Raw genomic sequence first — 17,271 nt, 5'->3', positions numbered from 1 at the left:
ATTTGAAAAATTTAGTTAATTAGTAGCTACATTTAGTTTTGTTGTTTCTTTTCGGATACTTATATCGAGGATTTTTGTACGTATTAGATCCACAATCTAGTATCAGTCAGTCAGCTGCAACGTAGGACCAGGCACATATATGCATCGGTCCAAGTTGCACACTTCATTAATACACGGTATAAGGGCAGGCAGAGTGTATATATGTTATAACTTGTGAACCTATCCGCCCTGTTTATTGTATAACGCAGCGATACCCCCAAGCAGAGAACAGCGAATTATCGATCGAACCAGCGACGCATGGAACCCGTGCGAGCAGTCTACTGTCTTGATTGGTCCTCCATCCTCCTAGCCCAGCCAGTTAAGTCCAGAACACCAACCTCAGCGTCTGCGATATGAATAATTTATTTCAAGCATACTCGGTTTATATACCAATCAAACAGACCACAACGTACCATAAAATAGAAAATAACTTTTGTACAATATTTGGCCAAATGTGGCTGTGAATGAAGGAGGTAGTGATTAACAGACAAGGAATAATTCAAGAATGGTAAATCGTATAATAATAGTTCATAGGTCAAAATACAACTCATAATAAGAGTGATATGAATATGAACAGTTTAGTTAATCAACGATTATACGATAAAAATATACTCATGGATCCCAAAAGTTACCATTCATTATTCTTATCTGGATATAACAATATACCTACGCCATTGTGATAAATTCTGAGCCATGTCACACAGAGTTTCCAACCATTGGTTACGATAGTCGCATGGACCTCAACCAAGTAGTCTGCACCTACCAACATGGCCAAGACTATAAGTTAGTAACTTTATGGACTGATGCAACGTTTTGGTTTGGCCGGCCCCAACTTCCTTCCAACCATCCTCAACACAGGTCGGCATTGCGCGTGGTGGTAAATGATGTCCAGACATACGTAACTCGTGGCCCAACCATCTCAGTCGATGAAGATTCATAACCTCATCAACTGATTTACCATCATTCCCTAATACCCTGCGTCTAATCTCACTATTACTTACCCGGTGATTCCAGCAGGTTTGAGCAATATTTTTAAGACATCTGTGGTTAAATGCTGGTAATTGACGTGCATCCTCTACCCGTAATGGCTACGTTTTGCAGTCGTAAAGTGGGACAGAACGAACTGCTGCATAGTATACTCGTCCTTTTATTGATAGAAGGATACCTCCCCTTCGTTATAGATGACGTAAGTCGGTAAAAGCCAAACAACCTTTTTGAATCCGTACTGAGATTTCGTCAAACACCAATCCATTAGGGTCGACCAGAATTCCAAGATAAGTGAAGTTGACGCGTTCGACTACTTCACTCTCTGTCCTCAGTTCAGGTGTTGACGTAGGCCAGTGCTAAAGCAACAATTCGCATTTAGAGGGGGGGGAAACCTCTAACAGCACTCAAGATCACTGTATTCATAATCAATCTTCCTCTTCGATCCCTATTGTTCCTCTTACCTCGACTTTAAACTCTAAACTTCCTCTTTTGACTTCCTCCTCAAGTGTCATCATGGCCAACGATTTGGTATCAGTTGTGATGTCATAACCAGTGGTTGGGAACTTTGGGTAACATGGTTCAAAATCGTTCGCGATAATGGAGGTCAATTAACTCTTTATCTTTCTTTAGAAGAAAAGTCCCAAAATCTCCATACACCTTTTTCTCTTTCTTTGCTTAGTGTTTCTTACTACTATTGATAGATACTGTTATTGCTTCTACTATACTAGGTTTTGTCTTGAAATAATTTTATCTTGCTGTACTAATATGGTATGGCATCTTGAAGCGGTTGCCATGTGTCAGGTTTTACTTTGATTATGGTGATGATAGTGTTGACCATTTTTGATAAGTGATGTTTTAAGTATCGTCAACTTCCTAATAGACATCCAAATTTATTTTCTGTAGAAATGTAATCAATTTTCGCAGTTTGAGTAGTAGTAGTTTATTTGTTGTTTCTAGTTCACTTGTAAGAATGATTACCACACAGTTAATTTGCTAAACCACCATTGAAAACCTGGAAGCTTTGGACTGCCGTTTTGTTCTAGTATGGGACTCCTCACCAGTGCGCATCTACTGAGTTAAACGATATCACTGTTGGATGCCGGCTCGTTTGTCTAGATGCTAGGCGTTCGGGAGCAAGATCGAAGGTCCTGGGTTGAATTCCCACGTACGGAATCATGGCTAAGCGCTTCTGAAGAGTCACGTACTAGGATAACACGGCCGTCGAGTGCTTCCAGGTTCCTAATGGTGGTCTAGCTTAGATCGACTCATGAATTCAGCTCCTAGAATTACTACAGTCTCCACAGATCCCCATTCAGATAAATAATTATATACACAGTTGAATTGTTGTCAACGGAAAATCGATTTTTATAACTGTACAACTATGTTTACATTTCAAATTATTACTATCCTTATGAAGTTGTATAGTTGAAGAAAATTAAAGACTACATGATAAAAGGCATAATTTATTGAGTAGTGTAAAAGAAGTTCAAAGTTCAACTTGTCTTTGTGAAAAGGATTTACTAATTTGATTTCCTGAACAAGTATTTTAAACTTAACTGTCATAGCATTTACTTTGTAGTTCCAGAATATGTTATATATATATCCAATAATCCTCATTGGTTTTGTTAGATTTTTAAACTACGCGTAATTAATTTAAATCATAGATGCAGAAAAAAATTATTTGCACTTAAAAGTAACTTGTACCCTCGTAAATGATAACCACTATGTATCATCTAAATTTCCATTTTAGCTTACACAACAAATGGTTTCATTAAGAAAATCTTTAGATAAATCAAATATTTCTGCTGAAGACAGCATGAGTTCCACTCAAGATATCGAGTCAATTAATTCAGATATAAAAACCTCTGAGGAATTATTACAAGTTATTGGGTATGTTATTGTTAGTTAATTCTGTTAAATTTTCTTTGTCAAAAGCTTTAAACTTTAACTTTTTTTATCTTAGCTATATTAGAAGTGTAACCAAGTACCCTTACACTTTCAATATTTTTTCATAGTTACCTCAGGCGTCAGAAAAACTTGGCAGATGTTGCTCATGAAGCTGCTAGTGCTGAAGTATCCCGGTTGTTATTGAGAGTGTCTAGTTTGGAATCACAAAAGGAAAATTTACAATCTCAAATCGATAATGAACGTAAAGCTGCTGAATTAGCTATGGAAACTGCTCGTAAACACTCTGAAGTTATGGAACGTGTTGAACAATTAAATTTGGTTACTGAATCTAATCGATTACTGCGTCATGAAAGAGAGGTTTTGCGATCAAAGTTATCTGATGCAGAAAATCAGGTTAGTTCTTATTAGCACCATTTGTTGCTAAGACTTCCTACTTTTTTAAAATGTTTTCCATTAAACTGTGTAGACGAAATTGAGTTATATAGGTTCCAGTATGTGAAACTCATTATGACTTCTCAACCGCTTGGATAATATACTGAGGAAGGAGAAAGTAATGATTTAGTTCTCGGGGTTGATACATTTGTCAATCAAACGCCTAGTCACCTAACTGAGCATACGTTAGGAAATTAAAGCTATTACTTTGTATAAAATATTGAACCAAAATATGTATATAGGTGTGCTATTTGTCACTGAGATTCCTTAAAACAACTAATAGTGTTATTTCTTTTCTACTAATTGTAACAAAGTCTTAATTTTCCATTTCTTTCTTAGCTTGCAAAATTGAACGATGAAGTTGGTCCATTAAAACAGTCCAACAGTGATTTGATTGCTCAGAAAGATATTCTAATGTCTGATAAACGATCTCTTGAAGAAGAACGTGATCGTTGGAAGGAGCGTTGTAGTCGATTAGTAGAAACAGCTCAACGCATGGATCCTGAACAGTATAGACTTGCATGGTTAGTTATTTATATTTTGTAGTTATAGTATTGATGTATATAATTTTTATTGGGTCATCGACATTTTGTACTCTCTTGACTCCTAACATAAAACTTCTAGCTTGAAACATTGTTATATTTGAAATTTTTCATGAATAACGAATATTGTACCACAGTGCAATTTATTTCTAAATTAAGTTGCTTAATTATTCAATTCTTTCTTCATGATTTAACAGTAATGAACGTGACGAATTACAACGTAGATTAAATCGAGCTGAGGAGGAAGTTCAAAATAATGCTAATAAGTTATATGATTTAAAAAATGAATCAGATGACCAGATAAAAAAGCTAAATGATCTTTTGGAAAGTGCGCGTAATTCATACCAGGAAGCTGAACAGAAAATTTCTTCATTCAGGTAATTCTCGTTGATCGTTTCATTTATCTTTTTACCTCATCCAAGTTAAGAAATTAATATAGAAAGAAAATTAAAAAAATAACTTTGAGGTATTTTGTAATTTCTTTTTGTCCTTCAATTGTGAGCGCCTTATTAAACATAATTAGTGACAACATCATGTAATCACTTATAAAAAATAACATTCATTCTTAGTGTTTGTTTCAGAACACAAAATATGTGATACATGAAATAGTATTGAAGTCTTTATTGAAACTACTGTTTTATTTTCAATATCCTTTAATATTGGATTGTTCTTTTGTTTTTATAATAAATTTTCCACTTATTCTCATTTTTATTCTTTTTTAGTGTTCAAGAAAATTTATTAAGAGAAGATTTAAGTGCAAAAGAGACAACAATTATGAAACTTCGTGAAATCGGACGAAAATATCGTCAGGAAACCGAGGTATTACGACGAAAACTCAATGATAGCAGATCAGATGGTCAGTATTATTATCTTATTGTTATTAGAATTTTCGATCTTTCATCTTTTTATCCCTTAATTACACTTAGATCTTGCCTCTTATTTATTGAAATATTTTTGTAACTTTGTTAGTTTTTTGTCGATATAATATGATGTTAGGAATTCGGACGAACTTTTATGCTAAATTTAATATGATTGTATCTGTTTGTTTGTTCATTATTAATGTTTGTAAGTTGTTTACTTTGATGACTTTATTATCCATTAAATTATAAAATACATAACTTATCGTACTAAGACAAATTAATTTTTCGTTTATGAAGTTGTTCACACATTTGTCGATATATTGTTAACTAATTACAAAAAGAGATACCAGTGTAATTCTTAACTGAAAATTTTTATTCTTCATATAAAAACCAAACCGTAACTAATTGATGTTCTAATTAATTTGTATTTTGTGTGGGTGATCTTGTTTTGCAAAATTTTAAAAAACTTAAGCCGTAATTTCTAGGTACTACTTCAATCTGGTTGAATGTGTCTACAATCCCATTAGAAGCTTTGTTAACTTAAGTAGAGAAAATGTCTCTAACTGTTGGATAATAATGTTCAGAATCGGTCATTATTGAATAGATATATTCACTCTTGCTCCCAGTTGATTTTGAATTTTAAAAATTGTTTTATACACTTTATCCTCTGAATGAAACTTAATTCTATCCAAGAAAAGTTCATGTTTATGATGATAAGGACTAAATTTTGTAAGATAAGAAAGTTATCACCTAGGGAATATCATGTGATATTTACTAATTATTAGTTGATTCTTATTTTCACATAGCTAATACTTAAAAATATATTAACCAAGTATTTTTCGTCGCATCGCCCCCAATTATTACAGAAGCTCAACTTCAAACTACGAATGAAGCATTAACTGAAGCTAAAGCGGATTTGGTTACTTTACGTTCTGACTATTCTTCTTTACGTACTGAATATGATCTCTTGGAAGCAAGTGTAACAGAAGCTCTTCAGTTTTTAGATGAAGTGAAGGTGAGATTGATAATGTTTTTCCTTGCTGTTTTCTATAAGGGTTTTAATTGTTTGGGTGTGATATTCACATGTTTCGTTTTCGGTAATTCCTAATAATCTATTGCTAAAATTGTTTGTTTGTTTATTTTTACAGTTATTTCTTCTTAAAATTGTGTTTAGGCTAGAGAATCAGTTATAACAATTATGAATTCATCTGTTGGAGAATCAGATATTGAAATAAATCCTAATATGTCTAATGGTCAAAAAGTGGTGAGTGAATTTCGTCGTCTTCTGTCAGGTTTATGTAATGAGATCGATCGTTTACAACAACATTCGGATTCTCAAAAAGAACGTTTACTACGAACTCAACTTATAGAATCTCAATTGACAAAATCTCAAAAAGATTGCACAGAACTTCGGGCTCGTTTAATTGAGCTTCAATCAAATAGCGTACATCCTCAAACTGTGTCAGTATGTTTGCAGACCAGTGGAGCCTCATCTCCTGCAGCATCGACCGTAAGTCTTTAATTCAATAAATTCTTTATTGGTTCAATATACAAAGGGATGAACTCACTTCATCTCACCAATGTTCGTTATTCTTACCTTAAAATATGTAGTAGTAAATAATTTAATTATTGAAGCATAGGTCTTATAAATCATAATGGTTGATTCTCTTGTTATTTGTTTTTGAATTAATTATTAAATTAACACATATTCTTCAAGAATGTTTTTTACAGTTTATTCGAGTTTTCCTTTTCGTATTGTAGTTGTTTCTCTAAGGTTTGCTTATCAATATTTTTTGAAAGCTAATGATTAAAAACCAACAATTCTTATTTAGTTGCAGGAATCCGAGTCCCAAGATGGTGTTCAGATAACGCATACATTTGTACCACGGGCTTTGGCTTTAGGTGCTTCCCCAACAAATCAAGCCACAGGGAATCAGTTACATTTCGAAACTCCCACTTCTTTGAACATTACTGATGGTAGTAGTACGGAAACTACAAGTTCTGTCGTATCTCAATCAATTCCTGCTTGGATTATGCGTGCTGGAGCCACTGTACAACCGGTCCATCCAACACCTGCTATTACTCCACCTAATTCACTTGCTGGTCCTAAACAGACAGCAGAAATAAGACCTATCACAAGTAATGTAGCTGCTGTCATGCCAACCCCAGCACCATCATCAGGTATTGCCGTTGTTTGAATCTTATCGGTTCCTGTTTTTTTGTTCATTGCTCTTCTTAAAAAAATTATTCCTACGCTGTCTTTTTATTTAAATCATTTAGTCCCGATGCTGATAACAAGTGGTCAGTCAGAAAATGTCCCCATTTGTGGACCCTCAAGTATTGCAATTTGTTCACCTGTATCTGATACAACTGTAGGTCCCAGCTCATCATTGTTTACGTCTTGCGATCAGAATGGTATGTTTTTTATGTGCAAACTATCACTATCAGTTAATATGTTTTTCTTTTGTACAGTCAAGTATTTATGAACCTGACATATTAAAGACCTTGAGGTGACTTTTTTTTTTACCTAAATAACATTTGCACAAAGTCGAGTATACGAATTTGTGCTTTATTATTGAATTGACATCATTAATTAGTCAACCGATTGATAAAACACGGTTTTTCTTTAGGTTAAACTACACTTAATATAATGTATTATCTCCAACGTTAAATTTATCATCCATTGTTTGTAGAAATGACTTTTTGTCGTTGTATTTTTCGGTTGCGGTTGGAGAACGACTATATATTCCTTGATGTATTTTATAGTAAAAATAAATGTATCTCAACTTGTTGCTGAAAACATACTGTTTGTTTTCATTTGTAGCTGCGTCTTTATTGCGAAATACATTTCTACGCCGAGGTAATATCCTTAACCAGCCTCAAAGTAACATTTTAACTCCGGCTTGTTCTTCCAGCGTTCCAACTTCAGCACCTCGTTCGACTACAGTTAGCATAACTGGAAAACGTCGATTCGAAGAAAGTTGTTCAAGCAGTACTGTGGACTCAATACTTCATATTATACCACCAGTAGATGATAACATGGTTTCAACAAGTGAAGTTTCTAGAAATAATGAAAACTCGTTTTTGTCTGCCATTAACACTAACCATTTCCATCAGCAACAATTTAACCCTGGCTCTATTCCTTCTGAATCTAAGCGTATACGCCAGGCAGTGGTCAGTGGTCCCAGCACATCAATATCTTTTACCCAGGCAAGTCCTAGTCCAATTGTCCTTGGTAGATCACCATTTGGTATCAGTGCACCTGCTACAACTCCGTTACATGCAACTGCTTCTCGTTTAGTTGCTGGACAACAAGAACCCAGTAGTAAGTCAGATGCTTGTTTCCTTGGACTCAAGTTTTTTACGAAACCGTTAATCGAGATACTTTGTTAGTTACATGTGTGTTGTTATCCTCAATACATTTTCATTCATTTGCATTTCCCACAGTAACTGATAAAGAAAAGATGTATTATTAAGTTTTTGTATGTATTCTTCTTATTAACTAACTATATGATTTTTAAAGTGAAGCTTATTATGCTTAACTAAATTGGTCATCTAACTTAATAAGATGTACACTTGAACAAAATTGTGATTTAGCAGTATAGGTTGACATTCAGTTATCTATCCTGAAGTTCCTCTAGTTTTTGAGTGAAGGTTAGTATTAACTGAAAGTACAGCTCTTCTAATTTTGTGTAATATACACTACAAGCATGTTCTTCCGTGCCTTAGACTGATATCTCGGAAAACGAAACTAGTTAGGATCTACATATTTAAAAGAATAGTGATCAAGTGTTTTAGTGTCATCTGAATTCATCACCACGTTCCTCAACTTCACTCGGGTTATTCGGAAGTCGTGGCTAGTACTTATTCAGTTATTGTGTGCTGTATTTGTGCACTAATAATTAATGAGAGAAGTCGAATTTCGTTAGGATGCTTAGAAGTTTATAAGTGTTTTATCTTGTCGACAGTGAGTAAAGGTTTTAAACTGTAACAGTATCATTAGTTTATATTTTGTCGTAGCTTTTAACAAGTATATTAATTTACAGTTTTGTTGGTCATTATTATATAATCATGATCAAACGAAATAACATGCATTTTAATCACATTGTTAACTTCTACATCGTTATAGGCTCTACATTAGGTACACTGACAGTCGCTACCGGTGTAGCTGGTATCATAACTCCTGGAACATTTGAAACCTCAGAAAGTGTGGAACGATCATCAAATGAAGCCGGTGTAGAAATAGAACAAGCTACAGCTGATATTGTTATTAGACAAGAGCTTGGTGAAAATGTAAGAGGTGGGATTGATGTACCTACGATGGATGGTCACACTGAAGTAAGCTTGAGAAATTTTTTTTGTTATAGATTTTATTTTATCACTTTATTGAACCATGTAGTCCCATATTCCGGTATATTGAATTTACCTTGTTTGTTGTAAAGTAGCTGTCGGCCAACATCACTGATTGTTTCTTAAGTAGCAAGAATGCTACTCTTCAGTATCTATTTTCCAACCGACGCAATTAAATAATTAAAATGCGTTTATATTTAGCTGCAGATCTGACCATACACGTTATGATGTAACATTTCCATTATTGATCTCTTTTCAGATTAGAAAACTTGTCTTCATGCCATATAACTTCTCTTAGAATTATTTGGAGACCACATTGTATGTAGGTAAATTATTGCTAACTAAAAACGCTTTTAGTAACGACCAAATGTAAATGAAAATGTTCACCAGATATCCAAGGGTTAAAAACGACATGCTAATTAATTTGCAGCGGAAAGTTAATATCAGTTTACCTATATTTTCACACATAAATTATACATTCAATAAAATCCATCCAATGTTTTCTTTTATCATCCATCGTTTCAAGTGGCTGTCTTCAGTTTCGAATGTATCAAGCAAAATATTGTTTAATTACCTTACATTCTGTAACATTCGACAACTCTACCTGGACTTTGAATCATTAGTGGATGAGAACATTGAATACCGTATGAAAATACAATCTTTGGGTTATAGGTATTTATTTCAAACTGTATTGATATTTTTTGATTAAGCGATTACTGTTCTCTATCTAACCACTTCCATCTTATCAACCAACCCTTCTCGTATTTTTGTATAACTGACCCATAAGAGGTTGAGTCACTTCAACGTAGATAGTTGTACGTCTTAAGACAACATTCAGTGCTAGGATGAATATTTCTCTACTATTGTGTTTGACGTTGTGGGTTTCTCGTTGGTTACCTTCAGTTTTTCAGTTTTAAATGCTAGCTGATGATAATATTTCCTCATTTTACTGATTGTATTTAAGAATATTGAAGTTGTTGAGTCTGAAGTCCGAACATCTGATCAAAATTTAACTAGTCCTATAAAACCTACATCAAGTACACTAGAAGAGGTATGCGAGTCTTCTGATGAAGAGCAAGAATGTTATTCGGAAAATGATGCTTTTTACGATGCTGATCAACGTGAATCTGGATCCATGGATGATGAATATGTCGAAAGTGATTCAAAGGATTCCTCATTTGATGTTAATAACAATAATAACATTAGATTCAATGCTGTTCCTACAACTTCAAGGCCGTCAGGATTCGCTACAGAAGATCTTTGTAAACAGGAAGTTGATACTGTTTACAATGAAAGTTCTGTACCTGAAGAAGGAGAAGCAGAAGACTACATGGAAGAAGGGGATTATGATGAGTATGAAAGAGAAGATGAAGCTAATTGTGATTCATATACAGAAGATGAAGAAGAGGAGGAAGAAGGAGAACAAGAAGTAATCGAATTGAGTAGTAAGTTCGTTTATAAAATACTTTGAATTTATTCCTCATTTTTTTCACAGCTGATACATCATCTATTCGAAAAAATATAACTACCTAATAATGTGTACTTCACACTGACAACATCTACTAATTTCAAATAATCTTAAGGTCATTGGATCTCCTTTAGCAAAAGATAAAAATAGAATGGGTAAATAATCAGTTGTATTGGAAATAAGTTGTCAATATAACTATTCGATAATTAGATTATGTATATTTATATTCCTTTTATTATAAGCTTTATTTTGACCTATAGTTTATTATTGTACGATTTACTGTTCGTAAGCTATGTTCAGTTTATTGACTACTGCCTCCCACGTTCATAGCCACTTTTTGGCTTTATTGTGTATAAATGTTATTTCTCATTTTATGGTACGTTGCGGTCTGTTTGGTTGATATATAAACCCAGCATGTCTGAAACAAGGGATTCGATTAGATTCGCGTAGTGGAAGCTGGTATTGATGTTCTGGACTCAAGTGGACGGGCTAGGCGGATATAGGACACTGGGCTGCTCATACCGGTCGAACTTCGTTGGTTTGGCACAGTGCTAAGATCGTATAAGTCGTATTTTGATTGGCGGATAAATCACGTGATAAAAAGCCGGACATAAAGACATAACAGTATTTATTAAAGAACTGTCACAAAATAGGTACAGATATTACTGACTTTAATTCTACATTATTAAATTTTAACATGTTGCATAGATTTTTTAAGGAATCTAAACAGTACTTCTACTTAACTGATGCACATACTATGATCTTGATGTAATTTCGCTTTAAGCATGTATCATATACGTTAGATAGATGCTATACGAATTTAGCATATTTCCATCCGATTGTCCTAATTATAAAGTTCCTCAATCTATCTTTTATTACTGATTTACTAGAGAATACATAGTTAAAGCACTGTGTCTATAAAATAATTCAAACTGTTTTATTTTTATCAGATGGGTTTTTGTGGATATTGTAGTAATTTCAATGGTTAAGATCATGAGTCAGTTGAAGCTAGACCACCATGGAAAACCTGGAAGCACTGGACGGCCGTTTCGTCCTATTGCGGGACTCCTCAGTAGTGCGCATCCACGACCTCGCCCCCTGCGAGATTCGAGCCCAGGACCTACTGGTTTCGCGCCCGAGCACTTAACCACTAGACCACTGAGCCGGCATCCAACGGTGTTAATATCTAACTTCAACTAATCCACGAAATTGAGCGACACATTCACCATTGTCTTCAGTGAGTTACTATCTCACAACAGACCTGGTTGAACTCCACTGGTCACTACTTCTCACTAGAACTCCAGGATATACCTCGTGAAGCCAGTCACTAGTGAGCAAATCGACTGTAAGAAATTTTACATAAAAATAAAATGATCATCGTGCTTTAGCTGGTAATATTTAATTAAGATTTACTTCCCATTTTATCCGATATTTTGCTAAGGTGGTTCTGATGATGATACCCAGGCACGTGGTGCTGATGCTGAGGAGCACCACTCTTCTGGTGTGGACAATTACGGCAACGAGGAAACAAATGAACACACAGCACCTACAGATGTGGAAGTACCTGAAAATGTCGGTGATTGCAATGAAAGGGTAGGTGAGGATGATGGACAATTACATTATGAGACAAAGAGTATGGAGAAAAGTGACTCCACTCCTCAGATTTCAGAAAAAGTACCAACTTCTCTCAATGCGGAGATGGAACCTATTTCTTCTAGCAAGGGTTTATTTGGCGAATCATCTATTCCTAATCTCTTTAGCAACTCTGGTCTGCCCAAATGTTCCGGCTCATTATTGGGTTCATCTGGTCTTTTCTCCGGTTTCAAGCCTTCTTCACTAACTGTTCCATATTCAGTTGCTACTACTGAGTCCGGACTTCCGTCTGGTAGTTGCACGGGACTTTTCAAATCATTTTTGCCAGTGAATACAGTCTCAAGTTCAACCGCCACTCCATTACTTTTTAAGCCTTCTACATTCTCTGCTTCAGTTGCAGCTTCCAAAGGTGATTATTGAATTTCTATCGCTGTATTCTTAAAAACTAAATAATTTTTTAATTCATCTTGCGAAAACACTGATCATATTTGTTTTATTATGCTTATTGATTTATTTTTCATGGATTGCTATTACTGTTAGTAGTCATCAAATTCTTACTGACCATACCCTCTTGTTATTTTTTAGAACCTTCAAGCTCTGGGGATTCTAGCACAGCTCGACCAAAGATTCAACCCATTGTCTGGGATTCCTTCGACCCTTCTACTGCACAGTCAAGTGTATCAGATAGTGCATGTACTAGTGGGCCGGCTCGAAAAAAAAAATGGTGTCCTGTCACTTCCGTGCCAAGAGCTACTAGACGTCCCAGCCTACCTACTAGTAGAGGTTGTGCTGCTGGAAAGCCTGGATCCATTCGTGGTGGTTTACCTCCTAGAAGAGGTTAATGACTAAACAATACTGTTGCTGTATATTTAAGAGCTAAGATTTATGCCCAATTTTACCTTTGTTTTCATTTTAGCATTTCATTGTCCCGCAAAGTGTTTCTTGCGTAACTTTGATGTATTTAAAGTATAGTCATGTAGTCTGCAGTATACTAGTTCACTTTGAGTGAAAGAGAATGAACAATTAATTGGATTATGTATGGGTTATTGGATTTATATATTAACTTCTTACTAGGAATAGTGATCGTGATCTGTTGATTGTAATGAGTAACTGTACATGGACTTTATCGAAATGTGATTTTATACCGGTTGACGTGACTCAAATATTTAGGCAGTTTGTTTAGTAAGCGTTAGTATCTAATATAGAACTCAACGAAATTGTTCTGCTGAATTGTTTGGTTGTAATTGGGACAAGTAAAATCAGGCAAACTCAGCGTTTATTAATACTAGTTACTAACAACACAATGGTCTAAACTCGAACGTTCTCTAATGAAACGTGCAGTTATTATTGTGCGATATTTCGTGGGAATTTCATGTTCGACTTTGCCACGGGATGACTTTTTGTAGTATTATGATTTGATTCGTTTTGCTGCTGCTTCCTGTCTAATTTATTGTCGTATATTAAGTTTGAAACGAAAGTAATTATTTACTTCTTGGGTAGTTTCGTGAGATCAATAAAGCGTTACTTTAATTTCAATATGGTATATATTTCGTAGCAACCTTCTATTGGAAGTGTTTAGCAATAATGAGTTCCTTTCTACATTCCTTAGTTTGTTACTTTGATTATAAGGAGTTTTCAAAGACCTGCTTCCTTAAATATTCGTCTCATTTCACCGTTTTCATGTAAGCGCTTTATTTCTGGTTCTCCTCCTATGTGCTTGCCATCCAGAAATAAATGTGGTACCTGAAAAGAAAATGGGAGTTGGATTTGTTCATGGAAATATCGGGGGATTAAAACAGTTTGATTGTTAGCAATAAGTATAAGAAAATTAGTATGAATTTTAAACAATAAAAGTGAGTATTTGCTGAGATTTTTCTTTAGCTTATTATGCGCTGGTGACAACAAGACTGGGAATATTAAGTAGCTGACGACTGATTTCTAATATATCAGTTATCTTTGTCTTTAGAAGTAGCAATGTTACTAACATGCGGAACACTTTTTCATAAGGAGCTTCAGTACTGGGATCATTGATTTCGCAAGATAATTTCAAGCCTGGTTCAACACGTAATGACAGAAGACGAACCTTAGCTTTATCAAAAGAAGCTTTGACATTACTAGCATTTACTATCCAGGTCTCTTTTTAGCTGGATGGAACTCAACTCTCATGAGACAATGTTTTGATACAATTTACTTTGTCAGTTAGTTATAAGCAACGTAAACCATAGTACATGCTTGAATCGTTTCAAGTTACCGCCACATATTTGCACAGTGAGATGCTAGAGTAGTGTAAGTAGCAGGAGTATTATTGGTAGTAGGAAAGATTTGATTGAAAATATGGATCCATAGAACAAAAAAATTTAGCGATTTAGGACCTAAGGTTAGACAAAGTAAACTGCAAACGATTCCGAGTTGCGCCATGTCACTTGATGATTAACCTATAGAGTTTGTGAATCAACTTATTGGTTGGGAATAGTAGGTGCTGTTGTGGGAAGAGACGCACTTGGTCAAGTCTAAAAGTTCGCCGACACAACTGGGGAATTCACGGTAGTCTGGGCGTGTGTAAACGATGTGAAGGTGGGATTGGGCGTCCATATCCCTCTAGTGGACATGGATAAGGTAAAGGGGGGTTTGTCTACCTAGATTTTACTCGTGATGTATGACTTAGATGTGCTGTTAAGTTATGTACCACCAACTAAGTGAAGACTATGTATGGAAATTGCTTCTTTAGTGTTCACTTCAAAACCAGAATCCTTTTAAATGCAGATTATTGCTTCACTGTTGGTTTGCGTCAACGTTTGAACTAATAATAAGTGACATAGTTAAAGTTTTTGATCACTTCACTTATCTTTATGACCCATCAAACCCGTGCTACCTGACAAGATTTAGACATGAATTCAGAAAGCTCAGTGTTCGGTAAGTCGTATCACTTGTGGTGTGGAAGAGTTATTTGTACGTCAGCTGAAACAGTATTTTGCGCAGCAGTTTGTTCCGTTCTACTTTGTGGATGTGAAACGTAGCTTCCGAAAATTGAGGATATTTGTAGGTTGTTAGTATTCAACCACTGGTGCCTTCGAAACATTGGTCGTATAGGTTAGGATCACTGAGTTAGCAATTCTAATTGAAGACTGGATGAGTACCGTAGCTGGCGTTTTAGTGACATGGTTGAGAAGCATTCAAATGGTAGAGGTGCATTCACTCTGTCTTCTCTTAGATCCTAAGTTCCTGAATTGTTTATAAGTTTTGTCCCATTAATTGATGTTTTTTTCGGACATAATCCTAGGTATTTAGTCTAGAATGGGATCCATATTTGGAGTCATTCCTTATGAGAAACAGCTCTGGTGAAACTTTTCCATCCAATACTGTAGGCAAGAATTCCGGATAGGGTAGTACTTATGCTTTAAGAGGATTTTCATGTAGCAAGATGAAGAATATTGGAAAAGCATAGGTAATGTATCACCTTTCCCAGACGACTATACTTACCTTTCAGAAAATTTAACGTATCCACTATGTTTTGATTAAATAGTTAGATGATTTTTGCAACTAACTTTAAAAAACACAAAGTCCACATATATGTATATACAGTTATAAATATCACTAATAAAGCGAGATACTGACTATTTATAAACAAACGCATGAGAGTTTGTCTTTTATCTTAAGATAAAAGACGTAAATCTGAGACATAAAACCAAATGATAGATTATGGTTAAAGAAGTATGCGATAAGTCACCAATCACCTGCCTGTTTCCGAAGATTAGCTTATGCCATAAATATGTTTCTACTGTAGTACAATCCCTCCTGCAATCTATGCACAGTACTTCAAAATTGTTATCCTGTTCTTTATTCAGGTTGTATGTTCTCAAAATTCTCTCAATAGTCTGACAAACTGGAGAGTTTTGTTTTGATATCAGTAACACTCTCCGCTGTTTTATTTTGGAATCAATAAATTTTGTAACGTACATTTTTGATATGTTGACCTGTTTGTTACCACGATACTGATGATAACTAAGTTTCGGTTTAGAAAAGACGGAAGGCTAAGTGGCCTGTGTTAGTCCTGAGAATAGTGGTCTCTCAGTTGATCCAACTTTCTTTTAAAAGCGTCGGCAGATAGAGCTTCAATCACATGTTGGTGTAATAAATTCCACTTGCTGATGATTCAACGAGAAAGTTGGTAGTCAGCTGACAAATCGTTTGCTCTTGGTTTGCGAACATTTGTGAGTGTCCTCATAAATGCCCTGTTTCAGAAGACGAGAAAAGTGAGGGTATATAATTTTGTCCAGTAGACCGAAGACATCGAATTCTTCAATGGTCACAGTGTCCACAGTGTATGTAGGGAGTTGTATGAACTGGAGGGGAGGACATCGCTACAATATATACATTACTAAAGTAATTTGAGAATATCCGAGCTTCACCATAATCATCCTGTACCAGTGATGAGGTACTAATCTCTCCACATGATGCTGGAATACATTATCTCCTTTGAGTTCTTGGATGTATGTACGACTTAAGCATTTAGGATATTCTATGGACTCCTTAACAAGCTTTACTTCGTACAAACATCTGGACTTGTGAAGGGTCGAGACACAAATATTTCGAGCTCCTCGACAATGGGAACTTGTCCTGTCAATATCCAGTAACCCGAATCTCTCCCACATTCTTCTCCTCACACGGGTAAGGTTGCGAAACTACTCACAGAACCATGTGTGGGGTTTCTCGGGCTCCCTGGTGAAGTCCAAGTAATATGTGGTGTAGTAACCTTCACGTATAGATTGCAGAATACCTCCTGCGCTGATTCAATTTAGGATTCTGATTTTATTGTTCAGTCAGCTGAGGATACCGAGTGTATGATTTCGTGTTTACTCACCTTCTAGAAGTTTGTTCTGTTGTAGCGGCAAAACAATCCCCAAAATAAATAGCTCTGGAAGTTTTCGACATTGGATGCTGGCCACATTAGTTTTAATAAACTCACCTAGTTGAAGGCACTCGGTCATGCATCCGCACCAGATCACGAGTGGGAACGCCGTGCTCAACAATCCCTGCGATCGCTAGCCAGATTAGATCAGACGATCCTCGACATATTGATGGCCTAACAAAT

At 35.4% G+C, this 17,271-nt stretch overlaps 1 protein-coding gene across 1 annotated transcript in view; it reads left to right on the top strand.

The window, feature by feature from the left end:
- MS3_00000413 (uncharacterized protein) overlaps positions 1-13,164 on the top strand; it is a 34,888-nt gene extending 21,724 nt beyond the window's left edge. The window contains exons 19-32 of the mRNA XM_051208186.1: positions 2,777-2,916; positions 3,042-3,327; positions 3,706-3,890; positions 4,106-4,285; positions 4,631-4,764; positions 5,635-5,783; positions 5,943-6,278; positions 6,601-6,949; positions 7,049-7,183; positions 7,593-8,093; positions 8,898-9,106; positions 10,083-10,563; positions 12,028-12,588; positions 12,765-13,164. Of these exons, the coding sequence (XP_051073730.1) occupies positions 2,777-2,916; positions 3,042-3,327; positions 3,706-3,890; positions 4,106-4,285; positions 4,631-4,764; positions 5,635-5,783; positions 5,943-6,278; positions 6,601-6,949; positions 7,049-7,183; positions 7,593-8,093; positions 8,898-9,106; positions 10,083-10,563; positions 12,028-12,588; positions 12,765-13,021 (3,903 nt within the window). The 3' untranslated portion in view covers positions 13,022-13,164. The remainder of the gene's footprint in view (positions 1-2,776; positions 2,917-3,041; positions 3,328-3,705; positions 3,891-4,105; positions 4,286-4,630; positions 4,765-5,634; positions 5,784-5,942; positions 6,279-6,600; positions 6,950-7,048; positions 7,184-7,592; positions 8,094-8,897; positions 9,107-10,082; positions 10,564-12,027; positions 12,589-12,764) is intronic.
- Positions 13,165-17,271: the final 4,107 nt, after the last annotated feature.

The sequence above is a fragment of the Schistosoma haematobium genome, chromosome 1, assembly GCF_000699445.3.
Source record: "Schistosoma haematobium chromosome 1, whole genome shotgun sequence".
NCBI classification, from domain to species: Eukaryota; Metazoa; Platyhelminthes; class Trematoda; order Strigeidida; family Schistosomatidae; genus Schistosoma; species Schistosoma haematobium.
The sequence above is the reverse complement of the archived record's forward strand: the minus strand, read 5'-3'. Positions and strand labels throughout refer to the sequence as shown.